General features: G+C 35.0%; 1 protein-coding gene across 1 annotated transcript in view; it reads right to left on the bottom strand.

Annotated features, from left to right (window-relative positions):
- ZNF804B (zinc finger protein 804B) overlaps positions 1-26113 on the bottom strand; it is a 478055-nt gene that overhangs the window by 61053 nt on the left and 390889 nt on the right. Inside the window, exon 2 of the mRNA XM_037152435.2 lies at positions 16993-17136. Coding sequence (XP_037008330.2) covers positions 16993-17136 — 144 coding nt within the window. The remainder of the gene's footprint in view (positions 1-16992; positions 17137-26113) is intronic.

The following is a 26113-nucleotide window of genomic DNA, read 5'->3' as shown; positions in this document are numbered from 1 at the left end:
AAGTTTACCCTACAAAATGTAGTACACTCTAATATATTCCGTGTTATTCTATTTTATTTTTGAACATACTTCCTTTGAGTCAGCCTTCCAGATAAGGTACCTATTTTCTCATCTCATCATTTGTCAGTTTATGGTTTATCTTTGGTAAAACATGATAAGTAATTTTTTTCTAGATCCACAGTTTTTTTAAGTATTTTTATTGATTATGCTATTACAGTTTTCCCAATTTTCCCCCTTCATCTCCCCTCTGCTTTGCACCCCCCCAACCCTCTAGCATCCCCCCACCTTAGTTCATGTTGATGGGTGGTACATAGAAGTTATTTGAGTTCTCTATTTCCTATAGATTTTTACCTCCCCCCATCTATTTTATGCCTACTATTTATGCATCTTCTTCCCCGTACCTTTCCCCTGAATTCCTCCCTTCCCTCTCCCCACTGAAATCCCTCCATGTGATGTCCATTTCTCTGATTCTGTTCTTGTTTTAGTTGTTTGCTTAGTTTTTGTTTTCATTGTTTTTCTTTTATTTTAGGTTCATTTGTTGATAAGTGGTTTTAAACTCTATTCTTGTTACAGTTTCTTTCTGTTGTTTCTCTGCCTGGTTTCTAAGTGCATTGGGAGCACGTTGTCACTCTTCAGTGTGTAATTTCCCAGCACTACACAGTGTAGTGCTGGCAGCGAACAGTATGCACTAAGTGGAATAGTAGCATGCCCAGCTCCGGAAGGAACATTCTACATGTCTGACTAAGGCTTAGAAGATACTGACTACCTCACTCTAGCTTTCCTGGACTGTTCTCATCCCTGCAACTTCTACCTGGAGCTACAATTCTATGCAAATAGATTTGTTTAAAAAGCAAAGATGAGAACAATAAAGATTTTTTTGTTGTTGAGAAATTTATGGAGTACCTTAAATTTATCATCTTGAGTCATCATCACATAACAATGTTTTTACATGTATTGGGGAGATCTCTGAGCCTCACTTAACATCTGAGGAAACTGAACAAATTCCTAAAGCTTGAAAGACTTGACTGAAGCAGCAGAGCTAACAAGTGACTGAGCCGGTGTTCTGTTTTTATCATTTTTGACTGAAAGCACAGCCTCTCCACTGTATGTTTTACTGGCTAGTCATGGCTCAACTGTAAGCATGCTTTTGTCTGACCAGCTGAGCATGTACATGTACATCTTGAAAATTACAAGCTCTACATAAATTTTAAGCTATAAATATTATTATCACTGTTTACACTAGACCTTATATTTTTAGAATTCCCCTAAGATTTTTCACAATTATTCTTTCATTATGGGATAAGTGAGAGGGTTGTTATTATCATAGTGTTCAGATGAAGAAATGAAATTAAGAGAAACTATGTGAATTTCCCAAATTTTCACGTCTCATCAGTGATGGCGTCACAATTTTAGATTCAGGTCTGGCATTCTACCCACTTTTCCATTGTACTTTAATATTGTAAGCAATATTAAAATCCTTCATAATGTTTAATATGTCAGAAAATAAATTTGAATTAAAAAAAATTAATTAATTAGAAAACAATATTCTATTCCTAAAAAGCAGACTGCAATATTCTCAAATTACTGATCAGAACATTTTAATGGAATAGCAAAAATATATTGTGAAATATAATTTACTAATATTTCCTTCTATTGTAACAGCAACTCTAAAATTCTAATTTCCAAGAAATTATTTTATAAAACTAAAATTATATATCATTATATGTATTTTATTCTCACACACATAAACATAACATTAAATGTTACTGTAGTTTAGGATCATAAAAGCCTTATAGTTTGCCAAAATATAAATATAATAAGATACAAATTTCAAATAATACTAAGTGACTAGCTGCATGTCACGTATGCTTCAGATACATTGGAAAGGTCCACTTTTAATTATCTGAAGAGAGAATCAATTATCTTCTCTATATGTATGAATGCAACATTTCTGTACATTAGTGAATAACATATTGATCTTTTTCTCCTTTCAATCAGCACAGAAAATCTTGTAACTCTCATAATATTTGGCTTAGTATATTAGAATTATGTATATATTTGTCTTACTTAGTCTCCCCTTCTTATCTTCCTTTTATAGGCACCTCCGCAATTTGCCCAAGAATTGACCAGTTTTAAAGATGAAACCAGGATGGTCGGTCATCGTGCATGGACAAACACGTCTTATTCTAATCTCTTGAATCACATTGGGCAGATCTTTGCAAACAGTAGGGCCTAAAAATACTTTGGTTGAGTTTAATTAAATCTGAAGTCTGAGCAATAACAATTTACTCATTGCAGTTATGGGTCAATGCAATGAAATTCCACATTAGAACCTGATTTGTATTTGTGAAGCTACGAAACTTGGCAATCAGCTTTAAAAAGAAATATGTGGTTTCCAATTAAACTTTTAGAAGGAAAGTGGTTTTGAAGGGTAGTTTAGTTTCTAAATACTTTTTAAAATTTATGTTTTAATAAATATATATTTAGTAACTGTTAACTAAACATGTTCTGAGTACAAAGACACTGTTGAAAACGTTAAAATAAAACCATTTCATTTCAGTGTAACCACTGGTTCAGTTCTTCATAAACACTATTTGGGCCCCAACTAAGTCAGTTACCAGGTTTCTCCCTGCATTTGATATCCATAATTGTTTGTTTTAAATAATATCCTAAAGAATGGGTGGTCATCACTGTTAGTATTTTAGATAGTTTTTTTTTTCAATTATATATGTGGGTTCAGAATTTTTTTTGCAAAAGATAGCTTTTACACTTCAAATTTTATGCATATTAACTTATTCAAAATTGAATTTCAAATGTATTTCAGTTTCATTAGTGATGCATTGCACATATGGAATTCCATAAATTCTGAGGATCATTTAGACTTTCAGTATAAATCTAGACCATATTTATCATCATTACTTTGTGGAAAATCTTTCTGTTAATTTCTTTTAGCATTTGACTGTATGAATACTTGGCTATGGTATAAGAAATGAAAGCTCAATACACTACTTTGTCCGTTAATGTTCATGAAAGTTTTACAACTTAAGTTTTTAAGATTCAGACTCCTGCCCAGGCTGGTGTACTCTGTGGATTGAGTGCCAGCCTGTGAATGAAAGGGTCTCTGGTTCGATTTCCAGTCAGGGCACATGCCTGGGTTGCTGGCCATGTCTCCAGTGGGGGGTGTGTGAGAGGCAACCACACATTGATGTTTCTCTCCCTTTCTCCCTCCCTTCCTCTCTCTCTAAAAATAAATAAAATCTTTTAAAAACATTAAAAAAAAACATTCAGACTCCTATATTTCTCAACATAGACCAGATAGCAATTTCTAGTAGAGTAATGAAAGGTCTGATTACCTTTTGAATTTTCAGGTTTGTCATTTGATGATGTTTGATAAGCTAGAAAACTGATACTCCCAATAGAAAATAGAATGGTAAGAAATTCTATCATACAGATGTATTTTTAAAAGCTGTATTATGAAGAAATATTTTATTGGGCCAAGCACTGCATTGATCTATTTTGCTGTGGTGTCTAATTTCATGGAAATCTATGAAATAGGTATCATTACTGCTCAAAGAGGCTAAGTGGATTGTTAGATCTAGAGTCAGAATCTAGTCAGATTCCAAGAGTCCTTAGTACTCTGGGCAGGGAGTCATAGTCAGTTCGGTTCACTTCCACACAGTAGGCTGGTTATTACAGAATGAGGGAGGTTTTACCACTTTAAATAAAAGGAAAAGGAAAAGGACTATCACAGGAAAATAATTCCAAACAAGAAAATAACAAGTTTATTTACTTTAACTGTTAATTGGCTTATATTTAATAATTTCATTTGAGAACAAACATATAATCTAGGTTTGTGTTTTACAGTTTACCTTGCAGCATAAGTCAAAAAGTTATATCACTTGAGTTAGAGATTCTAATGGTTATTTACTAAGATTACTTCATGGCTAAGCAAAAAGATACAGTTCACTTTTTAGAAGCAGGTAGACCTTATTCCTAACAGTTATCTGTCTAAAGTGACTAGTGTCACACTCCATTGTAAGATACTGAGATTTTTACTCTGAACTGGAGTAGATGCAAAACTACTTCTCTAGAAAAATATTGAAAAATTTTCAGGGTTTCTCCAGCCTATTCCTCAAACAGAAACCCACCTCCACACTGAGATGAGTTAGGCTTCGTTTCTTTCAAAATAACACCAAAGTGCAAGAGTATTTCTTTAAACAGCAAATGGAATGGCTATATTTACACTTAGCAAGAAATCTCAAGTTCATGGTTGGGCAGTGCTTATCAAAGAGGATTTCACTATGCATTTATTTTTCTGCCTAGAATGATTTTCTGAGTAAGCCGCACAACCACCCATCTTTGTACTCTGGCACAATTTTTTTGGTTCTTCCACTGAATTACCTTTATAAAAGCCATTGCTATAGTTACTCTAATGATGCTGGATTGGTAAAAATCTTATAGAAATAAAAACTTATCAAATTTGGGGGTATAGAGTTATCCCTAATAATTCTTTATTATCCTTTTATTGTTCATGGATGGGGTCAGTAGTAATGGTTTATCTTACATTTTTAATATTTATAATTTGTGCTTTCTGTAGTTTTTTTGGTCAGTTAACCTACCTAGATGTTTATCGATTTTATTGATCTTCATCAAGCACTAGATTTTAGCTTCATTGACTTTCTCCATGCTTTCCTGTTTTCAATTTTATTAATTTCTCCACTAAGTTCCTTTTTTTTCTATTTACCATGGATTTAATTCGCTCTTTTTTTTCTGTAGCTTCCTATGATGTTAGCTTACACCTCTTTTAGAGCTCTCTTCTCTTCTAATATTCAATGCTCTGCACTTATTCAAAGCTTGGCTTTGGCTGCCTCCCATAAATTTTGATAATTCCTACTTTATTTAAAAAATTGTAAAACTTTTCAAAAATTTTAAAATTTTTCTTTAAGATATTTGTCTTTGTGTCATATTATTTAGAAGTGTGTTGTTTCATCACCAATTTTTTCAGGGGCTTCTAATTATCTTTTTATTATTGATTTCTGGTTTAATGCCATTTTGATCTGAGTATATTTTATGTAATTTCTATCTTTAAAAATGTGTCAAGCATTGTTTTTGGACAGAATGCAGTCTGTCTTGGTGAATGCATCATGTGAGTTTGAAAGGAATGTGGAATCTGAACCTTTCAGATGAAGTCTATAGATATCAACTGATCAAGTAGATGAATGGTAGTTTTCAAGTCAACTATGTTCTTACTGTCACTCTGCCTGCTGGATACACAAGTTTTTGATACAGAAGTACTGGTATCTTTGAGTATAACAGTGAATTTATTGATTTCTCTTCACTGTTGTTTCAGGTTTTGCTTCACACACTTCAATGCTCTGTTTTCAAGCCTATACCCCTGAAATATTGTAATGTCTTCTTGGTGGTTTGACTTCTTTATTATTATGCTTATTTTTCTCCCTGATAATTTTACTTGCTTTCTTATTTAAGTCAATGTTGTCTAAAATAAATATAGCTACACCAACTTTCTTTTGGTTAATTTTTTTTCATCAAGGTACATGTTTCTCCATCACCTTATTTTTAATCTAACTGTATCTTTATATTTAAAGTGGGTTTCCTTTAAACAACATATAGTTGGGTCTCTTTTTAAATAAACTAATAATCTCAGTCTTTTAATTGATAAATTTAGACCATTAACATTTAAAGTGATTATTGATACCCTGACTGGTGTGGCTCAGTGGATGGAGCACTGGCCTGTAAGTGGAAGCACTGTCAGTTCAATTCCCAATCAGGGCACGTGCCTGGGTTGTGGGCCAGGACCCCAACTGGGGCTGTGCCACAGGCAACCACACAGTGTTATTTCTCTCCCTTTCTCCCTCCTTTCCCCTCTGCCTAAAAATAAATTAATTAAATAAATAAAGTTATTATTGATATAGTTGGATTAATAGCTATCATACTTGTTTCTGTTTTCGTTCACTGCTCTTGTTCTTTGTTTATTCTTGTTCTTGTCTTCCATTCATTTTCTGCCTTCTCTGGTTTTAACTGAGCATTTTATGTTTCTATTTTCACTCCTTTCTTAGCATATCAGTTATAATTCTTTTAGTGGTTTCACATGAGTATGAGAAAAAAAAAACATTTACAACTAACCCAAATCTTCATTCAAATGGTACTGTTACATTTTGTGGATAGTGTATCTTATGATAGAGTGTTTCCAATTTCTCACTCCTGTTTCTTATAATAATGCTGTCATTCATTTCTCTTATCCATAACCTGTAGTCATTGAATATATTATTGATATTACTATTTTGAACAAACTGTTATGTGTGAGGTCAATTAAGAATAAGAAAAACATAAGATATTATTTTCACTATTTTTTTCTCTAGTGTTCTTCCATTCTTTATATAGATGGAATTTCTGATACATATCTTTCTTTTCTTTCTGAAGAATTTCTTTAAACTTTTATTGTAACGCAGGTCTGCTGGTGACAAATTCCCTCAATTTTTGTTCAGCTGAGAAAGTCTGTATTTAGCCATCACATTTGAAGGACAGTTTTGCTGGATATAGAAATCTAGACTGGTAATTTTTTCCTTCAGCACTTCAATATTTCACTCCACTCTCTTGCTTGTACGGTTTCTGGAGAGAAGTCATATGTAATTCTTATCCTTGCTCCTCTGTATCTAGGTCCCCCCACCCCCTGCAAACTCCTGTCTATTTTCAAGGTTTTCTCTTTGTCTCTGATTTTCTGGAATTTGAATATAATATGCTGAGGTACGGATTTTTGAGTATTTTGTTTCCGAACTTCCTGGATCTTTAGTTTATTGTGCATAGTTAATTTTTAAAAATTCTAGGTCATGGCTACTTAAAATATTTTGGTAATTGGGTTTTTCTTCTTCTTCCACTTCTGGTAATACATTACATGTATTTTTCACCTTTTGTAATTATCCCATAATTCTTGAGTATTCTGTCTTTTTCACTATTTGTTAAATGCTTGCCTTTCAAATTGGAAAAGCATTTTGATACTTTTTCTATGTGCATATTTTTAAGTTCACTGATTCTTTCCTTTGTCATGTTCAATGAATTGATGAGTCCCTCAAAGGCATTCTTTATTTCTGCTGCAGTTCTCTTGATTTCTCACTTTTCCTTTGATTTTTTATTAGAGTTTTCATTTCTCTTCTTACATCACCCATCTGTTCATTGTTATCTATTTTCTCCATTAGAGCATTAGCATATTAATCACAGTGTTTTTAAATGATCAGTTTGATTATCACATCTCTGTTATATTTTAGTTTTGTCCTGATTCCTGTTTTGTCTCTTCAAACTGTGTTTTTTTCTTTTAGTAAGTCTTGAAATTATTTTTTTGAAAGCCAGAATGATGTATCAGGTAAATGGAACTAAAGCAAATAGATCTTTAGTGTAAGATTTATGTTTATCCAGCTAGGGATTTCCTTATGTTTAGTGTTTGCTATAGCTATAGCTATCAGAGGCTAAAATTTAATTCTGGTTTCCAAATTTTTATCTCCTCTATTGACTTTGAGTTCCCAAAAGTCTTCTTGAGTAAGGTTGGAGATACGCTGTTCTTTCTGTTGATTTTTCTATCATTTTGCAGGAGCTCTGTTGATGTGGTGGTGAGGTGTCTGTGAGAGCAAGTCGTTCTGTAGTCCTGTGATTGGGTCTCAGTCTTTAGTGACCCCCTGGGCTAGGACTTTCACAAGTGCCTCTTAGGGCTGCTCTGCTGCATCACCACCACCATTAGTTACAAGAAAGCTAAACAGGGAGATGGGGGGTTCCCTTCCTCAGGACTAATTAATGAAGTTTTTCTGGAAAGAAGTTTTTCTTGAAGGCAGGTCTTACGAACACCAGAATGCTCTGACAGCTTTTAAAATGGATGTGTTTCCTCATCCCCTGACAGGAGCACGAGGGGATTTTTTCCTCTCATTGTCACTTGAAGAATGAGATAAGGCTCTCAGACATAAACTTCACAACAGCACGGTGATCTTTCTCAGACTGCTCTCTCCCCACCAGAACTTTAAATCACACTTGTCCACACTAAACCTCCAGCAAGTCATCAGCAATAACTTAGATGTTCCTGCTCTTCTAGTGATTCCCTCAGAATTCCTTCATTCAACTTGAGTGAGCTGTGATTCTCTGTTTGCACCTGTTAAATTTTCCAAGCAATGTTCCCTGTAACAGTTCTAGTTCTAAAAACAGTTGATTTCAGTTTGTTCAGATTTTATCTGGTTATGTAGATGGGAGTGACAACTTCCAAATTTCATACATGATAGGACAGAAAATAAAAGGGGTTACTACTTTTAAATCAACAAAATACATAGTATCTGGCACAAATGATTTTTAAACAAATAACTGAAAGAATGAATTAGTGAAAAATGCCATATATGAATTGTAGAATCCCATGCAGATGGGACAGAAATAATAAATTAAAACTGATTTACATGTTAAGTATTGCTCCCTTTTCTAACCTCTGACTTTATCATTAACATGTGTGGGCAGTGAACTCAGGGCTGACCTACAACTCTGCAATATTTTGGCTATTTTAGTATAATGGGTATAATATTGTCACTTCAATTTACATTGTTATGTAGATAAACTCATATAATGTCAGATACGCAGCAGATCATAATACTTACTAGATAATGGAAAATGATACTGTCACTTGTAAATCTTGAACAATGGGATACTAGAAGCCGTTACTAAACACTGAAAGATTAATTTCATGCATAATTCATTCAGCACAGAGCTGTCACAATATGCTGAAATATTATGTCAAGAAGCTAGAACGTAAATTAGAAAAACTAAAAAATAGACTTTGAAAAGTAAGCCAATGGATTTACAAATGCAAAAAGCATATACATGGTAAAGAACCAGGACTCTGCTGTATAGTTTTTCATGGTGTCTGACACGTGACAGACATCAAAGTGAAGTCGTTCAATTGTGTTCAGAAAGCAAATGGCCAATGAAATGATATGGTCCCACGGACCTAACGCTAGCAGTGATGTTTTTGCTTTCTTGTTTGTTCTTTGTCTCACTTCCTCATCTACGCACAAGATTAAATTAAATGTGAGAAAGTTGTATTTGACTACAAATTTATAGTCATAATTTCAGAGCGAAAAGATACAAGAAGTCCTTTAGTTTAACCTCCCATTTGATGACAGAACCCCTTGCAACATATTCTTGAGAAACGGTCCTCCATATCTTGGCAATCGTAAATAATGCTGCAGCGATCATAGGGGTGCATATGTGCAGCCTGTTTCCATCAGTAGGTGAGAGGATAAGACAACTATGGGATATTTACACAATGGAATACTAATCAGTCTTATAAAAGAGCAAAAATGTACACTTTGTGACAGTATGGATGGACCTGGAGATTATTATGCTTAGTGAAATAAGCCAGTCAGAGAAAGAAAAATGCCATGTGGTTTCACTCATATGTGGAATCTAATGAACAAACTAATAAGTAAATGAACTGAACTGATAAGTAAAATGTAGACTTGTAGAGAGCAGGATGACAGCTAAAGGTATATTAGAGGGTGGAGAGATTGAGCAAAAAGGAAATAAGACTCACAGATATCAGTGTGGTGATTTCAAGTGGGGGTGAGGGTATAAGGAGGCTAAATGGAAATGGAAAAAACTACCATAAAATGTTTTTAAGTGGTTCTCTAGCCCTTCTTAGAAAGCACACCTTGTGAACTATGCCTTCATCAGCTCTATTGAGTATATACTGTAAATTCCACACTGAGTTAGGGGGTTCTCATGCATTGTTGCATTTGATTATCACAATAACACTCTGAGGAAGGTAGTATTTGTTCTATTTCACTGAGAAATAGAAGTGGTATTCACCCAGAGATACAGAAAAGGAAGGAAGGAAGAATGGAAGGAAGGAAGGAAGGAAGGAAGGAAGGAAGGAAGGAAGGAAGGAAGGAAGGAAGGAAGGAAGGGAGGGAGGAGAGAGATATGCAAAATAACAAAAAAGGCAAGCAGACAGCTGAGGTGAAGAAGAGCTGACATCAGTCCAGTAAACCTGCTAGAGAAGTAGAACTAACTGTTCAGAAGGTGGAGACTGGGACTAGGAATACTAGAATTGGCTAAAATCTACAAAGCAGCATATGGACCAGCAAGTCCCCCAACCTACTCTAGCAGAGATCTAAGGCTTGCCCTCTGGAGAAACTGAACCAGGTAGGGTTATAGTCTTAGGAACACCTCATATATTTCAGGGCCTAACTATAACCTTGGAGTTCACCCTATGAAAAAATGAATTACTACCCTACCACACCATATTGAAGGTTATCATCTGCCAAACTCAACCCATGACCGCAAATTTTCCTGTCATTTTTTGCCCCACAGTTATTAATAGGAGTGTCAGATAAGCAGGTGAGTGCTACAAGGTATTTTAATAATACCTTTAGCATTAAAACCTAATGAATGTCCATTTCCTCTCTCTCACTGTCTACTGTCTCTCTCTCCCCCCACATATGTATACACATAATGTGAAAAATTGGAACATAAAATTATACATAACTACTATATGTGTAACTATATATACAGGATGAGGCAAAAGTACACTTACAGTTGCTTGAATGGAAAATAACACAAAATAATTAGCACCAGAATAAATTCCATAATTCATGTACTAACAGCAGTGAACCTACTTTGCTATACCCTGTATATGTGTGTGTGTACCAGAAAGCTGGGTTTGTAGAGTGCAAACACAGTAGGAGATAGGCATTATTTTATTTTACTAAAAATTATGCTTCTGAGAGTATTCGTTCCAGAGACTTCTGTCTATATTTCTCCAATCTTGATGATCTTACAAATTAACTAGATTTTGAAGTGTTGTTGCCCCAGTAAGAGGACTATTAATTTAAACATATTATGCTAAATATATTGTTGGGCCAATTTAGGCAGCATTTGGAGAAAATACAAGTCAAATTGTAGGAACAAAGCATGAGGTAACTGGATTTAATTCATTTAGAAGTTTTGGGAGTCTTTTCATCTTGGAGACAAGACGACACAGTTCTGTTTTGTTGTTGTATCCTGAGCGAGTGGAGATGGGGGAGAATCAAAAACAGTGTTTTCAGAGAGAATCAGTTGGAGTTCAAATCCATGCTTGACAAGTTCACAGCTCTTCCTGAGTGAAAATTAATGCTATTACGAAGTAAACAAGGATTAGGAGGATTAAGCTTTATATGGGAAGTACCTGAAAGTGGTTTTGTTTTTTTTTTATCATTGAAGATATTTTTATGGGTTAATTGTACGAGGATCCAGCTCATTTACTTTTTCCTAAATTGTGATGAGCCTGAATATCTCTGGAGCAGGAAACACTGTGGCTGTCTGTAAGAATGTGTGTTTTTCTGCTCCAGTATTTGCAGCTAGCAATCTTGAGAAAGGGATTATGACCTGTAGGTTGTCTCACAAGGAATTATTTCCTACTGACATGTTAGCTGTATTAATGATTACAGAGTTATCTTTTCCCAAGTTATTATAATTTGAATAAACATTCAAACTGCTTTAGTAGTAATGCTCAGCATTTACAAGGAGTTATAAGAAATTCAAGGTGACAGCTAAAACAATTATTTCCAGAAACCTAAATTGTACATGGAATTAGGCTGTCAAAGCTAAAATTTGTTTAAAAATATAAAATTATAAAAATCTTAAAATGATAGCTTATTTTATTAATGAGCTATCATTCTCTAAAAATAATACCTAAGAAAATATCTTACTTTTAATCAAATTTTTAAAAATATTAAAAGTCTAATACAATTCATTTAAAACTACAAATCTCAGACTTTTCTACTTTATTCTTTAAATTTAAATGTTGACTTATTTCTCTATAGTTACAATAAATCTATGAGTAACATGAGGTTTATAATAAAAGATTATGACATTAATTTGATATTTAGATACAAGATTTTACCAAAGCTTTAGAAGTCACTTACTACACTGAAGAACCCTGATTAATTATAAATTTGAGGAGGAAGAGAAGAGAGAACATTTCAGAATACCCTGTTTCTAGTTTAAAGCTTTTCTATTAATGAGTAACAAAATGAATTCCATGTAATTGTGGATTCACTTTCAAGTGTACCATAAAGAGCATATTGTTGGAAGTTCAACAGAATAGGTCAGATATTTTGTCTAAATCCATGTGGAAAATAAAATCAAGGAAACCATTCATGTTCTTCAGGCCAAAAATACTGTCAGGCAAATCCCCTACCATCATTATAACCATCATCACAACCAGGAAGAGTCTTTGCTGAAGCAAGAACCGAATACATGTATTTAGCACTGGAATTTGAAAAGAAAAAGACTTTTGTGTGTTTTATTTTAGTGCATATTTTCTTTCTCTCTACATAAAATTCAACTTCATTTAAAAAGAAAATTGTGTACTCAGCGGTCCACTTAAAATTCAGGTAATTTTTCAAAATATTTTGTGCCAAAATAAATCTTTAGGCAGACATTTTTTAATACTATCCAAGAAAGCAGTATTACAAGGTCTATAGCAAATTTAATTATTTCAGTGTCTTCCAAAGTGGGCAGCATGTACAGAAACCTGCACAACATTAATACCTTTTGATAAAGGGAATTTGGAAAATGCTGCTCAATCAGCCTACCATGAGATTTCAGCTCTTTTAATATCCAGATATAAGTTCCCAATCTATGCACTAAACATATGGAAGTATATGTTGAAATACAGCCACATGATGGGAGGGCATCCCAAGTGGAGGGGAATTTATGGGGGAAGATGATCAGGTGAGAGCTCCTAAGGGACCTTTGAGAAACTAGAGAATTTCTGGAGTTGCAGGAGATAAATCTGGGCATGGATGCAAGAGTCAGACCACAACTGCTTTCAAGGATGGACTAAGTAGTTCAAACTCTTTAAAAAGTCAGTCACCCATTGAAGATTTCCACGTAGAGGAGAGCTAATATGAATGTACTTATTTGGGAAGATTATTCTGGCCATAAATAAATAGGTGGGTTTGGATCAGGGAAAATACTGGAAACAGAGAGTCCAGTTAGAGGCCTTAGTGAATATTTAAGAATGAGATTAAACATGAATGATAAATATAAAATAAAGAATGAAAGCGAGAAACATTGTAAAATAAGAACGAGAGGAATGAGATGCAGTTCCAAAGTATTTTAAAGATCTCCCCAAGAGAGTGACGGTGACTTTATTGGCCATAGTAAATATTTTGCAGTTTTTCTCTGGATGGGTCATGCTTTATAACTGGCCCCATGCCTTGATTACGAGTTTCTACCACAAAGGAACTATCATTATTGATAACATGGTTAAATTCTATTCATTTTTTAAAAGAATTCCAGCTCACTTGTCATTTTTTAAAAAAACATTAGTTTGGCCATGACCAGTACAACACAGTTGGTTGGAGCATCATCCCATAAACTAAAAAATCATGAATTCGATTCCTGGTCAGGGCACATGTATGGGTTGCAGGTTCAGTCCCTAGTCCGGGAGCATGTGAGAGGCAACAGATTGGTATTTCTTTCTCACATTGATGTTTCTCTCCCTCTCCTTCTCCCTCTCGTCCTTTCTCATTAAATTCAATAAGCATGTCCTCTGGTGAGGATTTAAAAAATCATAGTTTTGTATGCTCTTTTAGTAACCTATGTGTACAATATCTACAACACTTAAATCAATATATTTTAAAGATTATTGACATGTGTGTCTCTCTTCAGTTAGATTACAGGTTCCCTGAAGTTAGGAACCAAATTTGTCCATGTGCCATTATATATTGTATTTTTCTATAAAGTAAGCTAGAGAAATGTTATTAAGAAAATCATAAGAAAACAAAAAATAGGTAAGTGGTGAAAGTGGAGGGGGTGGAGGAGGTGGGAGGGAGGTGCAGAGTCAGGCAGACTCAGCGTAACTGTATGGAAATATGCCATCATTTCTGTCCGACTTTATTACTTTTTAGTTTATCTAAAAATGTTTCTATATGGTACCAACTCTTCTTCCATTGTTTGCTTTAGTTTTAGTGCCTGTATCATGGAAGGGTCAATGTCATAAAAGAAGTCCAAAGCACTTCTGAGTAACTGGAACTCTTCTGCCAGATTGCCTGAGGTCGAATCTGCGTTCTGGCCCTCCTCTTCCAACTCTCCTTGCTCAGTGCCTGGCCCTGGTTTGGAAGCCCTCATCTTCCTCAGGCTGTCTCCTGTTAATTCCTCTGGTGTGATGTCTATTAGTTTTTACATTTCTCAATTTCTCTAAGATCCATATCTTGAAACTCTTCGCTCCCCTAAATTTTAGGTTTTATTATTTTTTGCCATATCCACAATTCTTCTACATTTCCCTTGATTGGCTGTGTCATACAATATGTTAAGTCATTTACAACATCTGGGCACAGTTTCTCCAGCAGAAATTTATTGTTTTGAGCTTGATAGCTTTCATGGTTTTTTCTATAACCAACAACGGCATCTTCAATGGTGTAATCCTTCCAGACATTCACAATGTTCTCTCTTTCAAGGTTTGATAATCTTTACCATGTGTAATGAGGTGTAAAGGTCCCTTATAACCCCCTAACCTAGAGGCTGAATTAGTGATACTTTGTTTGGGGGCCAGTGTGCCGCTTTGACCATTTGGTGTGGAATTCCTGAGGTTCTGGGAGGCTAAGAGCATTGCCCAATATCAAAGTAACTAAAGGATGGACACTCAGGCTCCTTCCATATCTTGGCAATTGTAAACTACACTGCAATGAATGTGCACAGGAGTGCTTCTGTTCTTCTGAATCAGTGTTTTGGGTTTCTTTGGACATATTCCCAGAAGTGGGATCATGGGGTCAAAAGGAAGATCCATTTTTAATTTTTTGTGGTATTTCCATAATGCTCTCCACAGTGGCTGCACCAGTCTGCATTCCCACCGAAAGCGTAAAAAGGTTTCCCCTTTCTCTACATCCTTGTCAGCATTTGTTGCTTGCTGATGTATTGATGTTAGCCATTCTGGTAGGTGTGAAGTGATATGTCATTATGGTTTTAATTCAGATCTCTGTGATGATTAGTGATGTTTAGCATGTTTTCATAAGTCTATTGGCCATGTGTATGTCCTCTTTGGAGAAAAGTCTATTCAGGTCCTTTGCCCATTTTGAAATTGGGTTGTTTGTTTATTTGGTGTGGAGTTTTGTAAGTTCTTTATAAATGTTGAATTTTAATCCCTTACCATATGTGTTAGCAAATATGTTGTCCCATTCCATGGGTTCTTTTAATTTTGTTGGTAATTTCTTCACACACACATTCATCACACACACACACACAACTCCCTCTCTCTCTCTGAATTTTTTCAGTATTTCTAGGCTACACAGGTGGTCTGTTAGTGTTTTCAGATTGTGTCAAATCTATTGAGATATTTTCCATCATATTTATTTTTTCAACATATTTACTTAAAAAATATTTTCATAATTGGATCTGCATAGTTCAAACCAATGTTTTTCGAGGACCAATGGTTTCCTAAAATATGTTTTTTAGTTGACACATCAACCACGAGTATAGATATTTTTGGATCCTTATTTGAACTGGCTCAGATTCATAAATAATTTATGAGACAACTAAGGAAAGAAGACCACAATTAATATTAAGAGATCACTGTTAATTTTTACATATGACAAAGACTATGCTATTTGAGTATCATTATATATCCTGAAACACTTTCAGATGAAATGATACGCTGTCTGGAACTTCCTTCAAAATAATGTACAGTGGTGGGGGTGGGCAGGAAATATGCATGAAAGGTGAGCAGAGTTGGTAAAAAAGAAAGTGTGTTGTCATTGCATTTGGATGGGAGCCATAGAGTTCATTTTTTATGTTTTTGAAAAATTCCATTTTATATTATTAAAAGTACATGTTCCTGGGCCCCACCTGAGAGCTATTGAATTCAAATATCTGAAAGAGAATCTGGGAATTTGCATTATTAACGAGTTCCTAAATAATTATGTACACAGGGATTCAGGGATTACAATTTTAAAACAATTTATCCTGTAGCTTTTGCTCTTTTCAGTGAAATATAATTACATACACATGCCGTATCTTTAAAGACAGAAATTGTCTTGCATCTCCCCAGGCTGTGTATTTTCTATGCACTCAATAAATATTAGCAATGTGAGTCAAAATACTTATCGTTATTCACTTTGAATAAATATTTTAGGTCTAGACAATATAAAACATAACTGCATATTCCAATATCTGATTCATTTGGCATCAGGACTCTGCACTTTCTCATAGCTGTTAGCAATAATTCTTTGTCCATATTGGGATTTCTTTCTTAATGGTGTTTAATACTCTTCATTCCTAAACTCCAATATTTCCATAACTCATGCAGGAAAGATAAAACCCAACAGGATAGAAACAATAGCCCCCTCTTTTACAGACAGATTAAAACACAGACTCTTAGGAGCCATGAGTCAGATATCTACACCATTACACACACAAACACACAAGGGAATAAAATGTTTCCACCTGCCATTACCCCTCCATGTTAAGGGAGATTTTGTTTCTTTGCAACAGTTCACTTACTAAGTAACCACTTGATTCTCCTAATAGAGTTTTCTTGGGAAAACATAACCTTTTATTCAGAATGGTTTTTCTAAGACTGACCATTCCCTATCCCTACACCTTGGAACTCTCGAAAGAATGGTGTAAGAGATTCTGTCCTATTCTGTCCAGTGTTGTAGTCCTGCCCCTAACTAGCCAGGGGGTTTTGAATATGACACTATTTTATTGGGTTCTGATTTCCCCATATATGTAATTCCAAAATAAATGTCAGTATACTCTTAGGTCACCTCTAAATTCACCTATGGTTTTATGCTACTTCTATGAAAAAACTTTCACTAATACTTAGAAAATACAACATTTTAGGGGAAAAAAGATGATATAAAATGGTTTTACCTTAGCATCTTCGATGATAATAAATAAGGTCAATTGGCTATGTTCTGAAGGTAAAGATCAGGAATATGAAGGATTTCTCCCACTTTTGCTTACCTGCTTATGCGCATGATCATAAGAATTAATATGATTATCAAATTCCTGGTGTTTGTGATACTGCTTGTCACATAATTCACAGTAAAAATTTGCCTTAACATCCTCCAAGGCCTTTGCTGTGGACTTCTCATTTTCTGGAAAATCCTTTAAAAAAAAAGCAAAAGTGTTGGTTACATTTCTCTCTAATAGCATAACTGGATATCATATCATTCAAGTTGGTATTTAATTTTATGGTGACTGAAATAACATAGTTAAGCTCATTATCTTTTGGAAATGTATGGCATGGGGGAAGCACCTTTCAGTTCAGCCTTATCCTTATCCCTAAGTTATCCATAAAGATGTAATGAACTGTCCTACAGAAGCCCTCAGCTGGAGCCCGGTCATCACTCACTCCTGTTGTTATCACCAGTTTTCAGCTTGTTCTTCTGCTCAACTCGCCTAACTGAAATACTCAGCACCATTTCTTCTGCCTTAGCCAATGGCCCATCTCAAACACTATATGGCCTCTCTATTATAATGTTTTACTGGGACATTGCATTGTTTTATGTCATCCTCCTAGGTGTCATGTAATTTAGCCTCACTGAGATCATTATTGTTGGGACTTGCTATTCTCACCACACATCATGCTTTTCCCACCTGTTACAGTAATGAACTTGTACTCCTCTCCCAATGCCCAGCTCTTTGCCCCCTCTGGGAGACTTTCCATGGCTTTTCAAGGAGAAGACCTCCATTCTGGTACTTAGTACTAGACATACTCATGATAATTTCTACTTGTCTCCTGCACAGACATTTGTCCCTTGCTGTCACTTACTCCTTATATTTTTGTGTGCCACACAATTTTATCTTTAGCCAACTAATTATCCACTCCACACACTCTCCCTTGGTGGCATCCATCCACATTATAGCTAGGACCTTATTTGTCCATAATTCTAACTCCAGCCTGAGCTTCTTCCACCTGATAGATATCACCAATGTGTTTATCACATTTTTCAAGACTATACTACCCTTACAACTCTGACTATGCTTTATTTCAAACAAAGTTTTGGCCACATCATTACCTTGTTTGAAATACTCTTGAATTCTCTCATTGCCTGTAAAAAATAGTGATACATACTTATTGAGCCAAAACTGTGTGACAGGTATTAGGCTAAGTATGTGAATTATCACATTTGCTTCTCACTACAATTCTATAAAAATAAATTCTATCTAAATATACTTTTTACAGATACAACAGCCAGCACTTAGAGATTACACACTCATGGTCACTGAGTTAGTGAGTGGAGAGAGGATTTGAATTCAAATAACTGATGCCTGCTTCCCATGGTAGCTGTGCTTTACCATCTCCCTCTAAGGGCAATCCCTTTAATACACCACGCAATCTCCTTCCTGCTTCATCAGTATCATTTTGTCATCAGCACCAACTCAGGCTCCCATATCACCCTAATTCAAGCAGACATGCCGCATGGTAGTGTATGTTCTGTTTTTATGGCTATTGCTCCTATAAATCCTTTCAAGGCAGGAACTGTTTTATTTATTTTGGTGTCCATGATGTCAACATATTGCCTAAGAATAGGTGCTTATTTAGTATGCATAAATTAATGGAGAATGATGGCTCACATATTCATGTCTCCTATTATTCTGCGAGTTCTTTTCTATTACCCCAGTGCCTAAGTATGGCTGGCAATTGGCATGCGGAGGATACTAAATATGTAAAGATGTATGGGTAAAATAAAGAATGGTTTTCAGCTTTGTTTCTCCAAAATTACTGTCTATAAAAAGAAATCAGGCCATAAACCTAAGTCACAGGGCATAACTGCACAGCCAAGAAGCAAGTACAGAAAATGTAGGCAGCTTCTCACATGGTTAGGGGAAGCAATGAGGAAGTCAATACACTGAGTCATGAGAAAGTAATCATCCAAGTGAAAATATAAGAGTCTAACACACATGATAAAGAGCAGTAGTACCATGAATACCATTCACAAACAGTAAAACTATACCATGTATCCGGATTGTCTATCTAAAAAAGTCCAAGTAGAAATTTGGTTACATTCTAGCTAATGGAAGGTAGGAGACAAAAGCCACAGGACAGGTATACCCACTGATGAGAATATGGACTCTAATTTTAGAACAAAACCAGTTACTCAAAGCATTGGGGTAATGACCTGCTACTGCAGTTACTGTTGAGAATTGAGGCAGGGTTATAGCATTGAAGTAGAGCCTGGTCTCTTGATTCGGTAGGCATAGAACCAAGGAAAACCATGATTTTTCATCCAGCCATTGTCCCTAGGATTTTTTAAAGGCTCTTTCTTAGTATAATTTTAGGAATGGAATTGGAACTAGAAACTACTTTGCTTTACCCACAGTTCTTACTTTGTTATGATTCTTGAACAACAATCTTAGAAAACTGATTATGTGCCTTTATATTGAGCAACTCTGCCTTGGTGCTTAAAAATGCCTTAGCTTTAACTGGGTGGGGGACAAGGGTAGTAACTGAAAATTCAGAGTAAATCTGATTAAATAAATTTTCATATTATTCTATATTAGGTAGGGGATTTTTTGACAATAGCTCATTGGCCAGGAGTGAAGTTTCTCCAGTTTTTCTTGGTCTCTTCATCTAGACATCTTTTATTTCTGAAACAACATTTAATGTTGATATTACATGCCTTTCAATTAAACATGTTATAAGAGAGTTCTATTAATATCTTAGGCATATCTACCTCCTCTGAATATTCATATTTTACAAAGTCATCGGATTAAATTACATATGCCATTTCTTGCTTCATTTTTCTTGACAGGAAATGGTGCTGATGTGCCCCTTTCTCCTCCTCCTACGGATTAATAATATTCACCAGGGCCTACCCCAGTTCCCTTATTAAGAGAGCAAGAGTGCACAGCGGGGATACTAATACTATCAGCACATAGAGTTCACAATCCAATGTGTCCATACAAGCCAGAAGTAATAGCATAAACTCAGTAGCAGTGACTGGGGATCAAGAAATGGGGAAACTGAGACCTGTGGGTACAAATACCAGGCAAAAGAGAATTCATTCCAAGAGTTGGGTAGTACCAAAGGAATCACGGTAGAAAATAAATAAACTAATCCTTAAAGATCTTTGGGAACACCCAAACACTGGAATTAGAACTAGAGCTGAGTAAAAGAATTGTAACACAAGTGGCCCATAATATTATTCAGTATGAGACAGGCCTGTACTCAAGTGTGCAACTGGAATACCTAAGGAGATGGAGCTGAGCTGGTTCAGTGGTATGGATCAGAAGGTTAGTGTGTAAAGTTTCAGACTAGCAGTAGAAGAAGTATCATACAGTCTACACCCATCATGAAGCAAAAGAGGCAAAATGATGTTAGTCATGTCATGACTTGTATAAAATCTGGTCAATGCTAAAGCAGGGCACTCATTCCACTGTGTTATACTGCTTCATTCACCCAACCATGCATCCATCCATCTAACCATGCATCCATCCATCTAACCATGCATTCATCCAGTTACTCATTAAGCAGTCATACATTCAAGAATCTCTCATTAAGCAACTTCTAAATTTCAATTTCTTACTGGGTCTTAACCTCAGAATGTTACAGTCTAGTATTAAGTAATTACATGTAAAGAGATAAATCCTATAAATTGTGATAGAGTGATAATGATGTTACTATAGAGTTTAACTGGTTTATACTAGTTAAGCATAATTTTTAATATTCCACAAAACCACAAAAACAAAACAGCTGAACAAGCAAACAAACAAACAGAAATTAAAAGAGACAACAGACTACTAGTTACAATAAGTGCAGTGGAGTGGAAGGAGGGCAAACTGGTAGAGGGATTCCTTTGCTTAGAGATGGATGGAAACCAGACTTTAGGTGGGAGCATGATGTAGTACATACAGATATAAAATTATAATGTTGCATACCTAAAACATACTGTAAGCCAATGCTATTGCAATAAAAATAAAGTAGAATAATTAAAAAAATGATTGGATGAAAAATAAGTTCTTTTTTTTCTGTTTCTTTAACCTATTACATTAGATACATTGTAAGGACTCAGAATTTCTTGCCTTTTTGTTGAATTACAGGATACTTTTATTGGTCAAATTACCTTGAAGGCAAATGAAAGTAATATTTACTTTTTAAAAAATTATGTAACTTAAAATATGCTTAGAGATATGGAATAAATGTGAAAGTAGTAAAATATCAACTTAGTATCAGTAAATTTAAAAATAAGAAAAAATGCATGATCACAATAATAAAGTACAGTTACAAAATTTTATCATCACTGATTTGCTGGTTATTTAAATTTCTCTTTGGCAAAAAACTATACTTGGACAATTAAAGTAAAAAAGTTTGAAAAAAAATAAAAATAAATTTCTCTTCTCACAGTTTGCTTATGAAGAGAAGGAACTTTATTTAACAGAGAAAATTTATAGAATAAAACTTGTTAATCATCCTCAATGATTCATGAAAAGGTTGAAAATGAATTACAAGTTGAACATGACAGTTATATGACAAGAGTCATTTTTAAAATATTAGGCATCATCATGGGGCATTTTATGTTACAGTTCAGTAATATTTCTGTAGACATTAATTACTTTTCATAATTAATATTTTGGGTGAGAAAAGAGAAAATGTACATTTTCCACACCAAGAATTTGACATTCATGCATATAATAGGTGCATCTAAACTTGCAAATATTCTGGCTGGAGTGGTGCATTTATTTAGAAATATGGATGTTTACTACCAAATCGTTTTTATTATTGTAATCCTGCTTAGACATGAACATCGACTGAGCGTTCCTTGCAAACCAGAAATCTGCCAAGCACTTCACACATGTTAACTCCCTTAATCTTCACACTAGCCCAATGCAGCATTATTTATTATCCCATATAAAGATATAAAAGGCAAGGTACAAACACATTTAGAAACTCAGTCAGTGTTGAAGAGCAGACATTGGATTCAGACTCAAGTCTGCCTGACTTCAGAGCTATGAATCACCAGGCTCCAGGCTGCCCCAATGACAGCCTTTACCTACACACCGCATAACTCTGAGCCATCTCCGCTAACTTTTATGTAGATTTAGCATGATATAGAACCCCTAGCTCCCAGAGAGAGAGTTTGAGGAATTATTTTAACTTTAAAAATCTACAAAGCTCTGGGAGCTGAGAGGGGGGCTCTAGGAAAATACAAGGTGGTAGTCCTGTTTCTACTGGTTGTGAATATGTGCCCCGATTATTAAAGAGGAAGAGAAAAAAAAAATCAATCACTGTTCTCCATATCGCCTTGATAATAATACCAGCTCAGAGTTTTGAGGATTGAATTCATATTCTCTGTGTAAAAACTCTCATTTGACCTTTCACTGCAATGTGTAGGAGGTTGCTGCAAGAATTCTAATGTTCTCTAACTGGTTCTGTTGCATTGGCCCACATAAAACCCTGCTTCAAAGAGAAGGCATTTTCCCCTTCGAGTAGCAAGCAGCTGCTGCTGATTCAGAAAACCCTTTTGGTCCCCATTGTTTTCCTGTATCTCTACAAGAGATTGGGAAAGAAGAGCTCTTTTCAGAGCATTTCCTGATTTATTTGTTTTGTTTTGTTGATAGAAAAAACATAGTCTTTGAAGACTGAGTAGCCCTAATCTCAGACTTTATCTTACAGAAGTTTAAACTTTCAAGGTTTCACTAACCTCCGTATAAATTAGGAGAAATAATGAGTAGCCTACTAGTTTGTTATGAGTATAAAGATAGATTGTTTTCATAGAAACACATAGTACAATGCATAGTAAAATGTAGGTATGTTGTTTGGGCATTTGTGTGTGTCTTCATGGATGTGTATGCATCACTGTGTGTATATGAACTAGAAAATTATTTTAAAATAATGTCATTCTCCCATGAGTCTAACATGCAATTGTCATTTTCCAAAGAAAATTTGAGCACAGAAGAAGCCTTCTCATTTTCAGCTACCATCTCATAATGGAAGCACCGCCCTGCTAGAACTTCAAATGTCATTTACATAATGAGGATTTTCTGATGTCTTTATCTCATAATATTATTTTTAACTGTTAGACTATTTAGGAATTCCATAAATAGTCAAGAGAGTTTCATAGGTGTGTAATTAACATTAGTATTACTAATATTAATTTCCCTAAAGATGTGACTTCTTTTATTAAAAGATTGGTTTTTGCATGCTATAGCTTTCAGCATGACACTAGTTAGAGGAAACTTAATAAATATTTGTTGACTAAGTGAAATGAATGAAAGCAAGGCAGAGAATGCTTTTACCCCTACTTAAAAGATAACTTGGCCTCCCCTGGCAATGGTAAGACATATCATGTAAACTTTTAGAACAATCTTTTTTCCTTTCTTTAAAAATGTATCTTCTAAAGTCTAAGAAGGTTATTGAAAAATTATCTTGAAATAATGCAGGGTGGCAACTGCACATAGTTTTACTGTCAGAATACAAATTGGTGATTTGCAATGCTCTTCCTTTCTTAACATAATCGATCATTTCCCCTACAATTTATTGATAATCAAGAGCTGGTTTCCTAACTTGGATCAGACATGAACAAAGTCAGACCTCTGACTCATGGGCCAGGCAGGTGTGATGCCAGCTACTTCCTGGGATTGAAAAGGTACTTGTCCCACTTAGTACTGATTTCATTCAAGTTGTCCAGATCAGAAGATGAACACAGCCACATCAAATATGTGAAGTTGTCTCTGGGTGGATTCTTTGGGGACAGCTCAATGTCATTTCTAATCTGAAAGGAATGGCAAAATTACTGGAAAGATGGTAAAGTAATGCTTGCATTTTTGTTCATGAGGCAAGAGTTAAATATTTAAAGTTTGTTTGTATATAACTTCTTATTTTGGAGAGATTTGCTGATTGGTTGCATTAGAACAAGATTATTTTGAAACCACAAGCATTTCCATTAGAATCACTTTTCATCAGCACTCTACACCACCAAATTTAGCTTCCTCAGCATAAATTAATGTATAGTTCTCCTACCAGAAAAACACTTCAGAAAGTGTATAATGCAGTCCCAGGGGCATGCTAAGATAATCACATCAGTAGCGTCTACAATATTGCTTAATTATACTTGTCTGCCATGAAAAAAAGGGGGGGTATAATTTCTAGATTGCTTACTGACCAGCTACAGATGCTGCATTTTACAAGTTCATAAAGGTCAGGGATTGCCTTTCAGAGTTTTTAACAACCAATGGAAGAGCAAAACCTCCATAAACAAATGAGTGCTACTGGATCCAATTTAGATTAGTTCATCGAGATGCAAAGAATATCCATCTCTCATAGAGAATGTCCCAGCCCTCACCAGTAAACCAAGGCAGTATCTCTGAGTAACGGAAAAAGAAGGGACAGGAAAAGACATGTAAATTTACCTAGGGTCAGGGAAGTGGTTGGATCCATTAAGTTGTAGTCTGTGGCCTAGAGTTTATGCCCAGAAAACACCAATTAATAAATGCATAAATGTGATGAGGAAGAAATAAATACATTTGAAGCCTTTCCGATTTTTTGCCTGGTTATTTATTCTGTTAAATAAAAGAGAATTGGAAAGCCTCCATTATGTATGCTGGTGTCAAAACTCATATAACTGTACAACTCAAAGCATGAACCTGCATGTAAACTATGGACATCAGTCAATAACAGTATATTAATATTGGCCCATTGATTACATATTAACCCACCATAGTAATTCAAAATGTTAATTCTAAGGGAAGCTATGCACAAGAGTTGGGAAAAATGCATAAGAGCTCACTGTTTTTCCTGTCTAATTTTTCTATAAACCTAAAACTGCTCTCAAAACAACCTGTTATTTAGAAAAATGTCAGCTAAATCACATTTGAATAGTTATATCTTTGTTGAACTTAGAGAAAAGTGATGTATGGTATGAGACTAATCTAACCCATGTTATGTAATGCACATGGCTGAGCTCCATATGCCAAATGACAGTTGGGAGTCCCTTTGTATAAAAAGAAATTGAGACTTTTAGTTCCCCTGCCACTTCCCATAAGACAAAGAGCAATCCTCAGCAACCCTCAAGAAATGCAAGACTAATGACAGACCATACTTACAATCACGACATCCGCTGGAAATTGAAGGGTAAAATTTCCATACATGAAAGAAAGATTTTGAAATGTGTCTACTATGTGGGTATATAAAATATGATTAAAAATGGGTTCTTCCTCCAGACTGATTATTCTGTCCCACTTATAGAGGTAGCAATTACTATCCCATCAATTCATCCCACAGTTATGTATAGCTGTAATGAATATAGGCATGTTGCATTCATCTAAATTGAATACATTTAAATGAATTCATCCATTGTGTATTAGACAGGAACTACATTCATTTAGCTATTACTCCTGCTGTAGCTATTTATTATAAAAGTACAGTTAATAGTGTCTGACATTTCATTTTCTAATATAAGAAAATTCAATGAAAGATGTCAAGTAACTAAGATTTCTAGAAAGTTTCTAGTAACATGTACTCAATTACAAACCATTTTTTTTCTTTAATGCAACATTTGTAACAGTTTCCTGGGAGAAATAGACATGAAGAGATGCTGACCTAAACATTGATTCACCTTGGCTTGGTAATTGACTGTAAATATTTTACTTTTATAGATTCTTGTGATTGTCTGCTAAATTCTCATTCTTAAGCCTCCTCAGATTGTTCTGGTATTAATCTGCATAGTTCTAAAGAACCGTGTTTATATTGTACATGCACTAAAACAGGCTTGGAGGCTTCTCAAGTGATGTCCTAAAACAGCATAAATTTAATGGCTTTGCTTTTAAAAAAGGACAAGCAAAGCAGATAGATGCCAGAACTCTGGCAGAATTCATTCATTGCTCCTGAGTGTCTGCTATCATGTCTGATAAAAAGTCTGCTACATTTGGTTTACTTGTTCTATAACCAGAGATGTTTAAAAAGTGATAGTGCTCACAAAGACACTTTATTATTTCAAACTGGCTGCTCCAGGCATCTATCTGTTAAAATTCTAACAGGTAATTTCCTTTCAAACTAAGAGAAAACCAGCAACTGTGGAAAAGGTATGCTATACGAAAGTCTATATATCAAACCTTGAAATATTAACCTCAAGCTGGGAAA

The sequence above is a fragment of the Artibeus jamaicensis genome, unplaced genomic scaffold (assembly GCF_021234435.1).
Source record: "Artibeus jamaicensis isolate MK-2021 breed Jamaican fruit bat unplaced genomic scaffold, CSHL_Jam_final contig_787, whole genome shotgun sequence".
Classification (NCBI taxonomy): Eukaryota; Metazoa; Chordata; class Mammalia; order Chiroptera; family Phyllostomidae; genus Artibeus; species Artibeus jamaicensis.
Note: the sequence above shows the minus strand (reverse complement) of the source record. Positions and strands in the feature narration are given on the sequence as shown.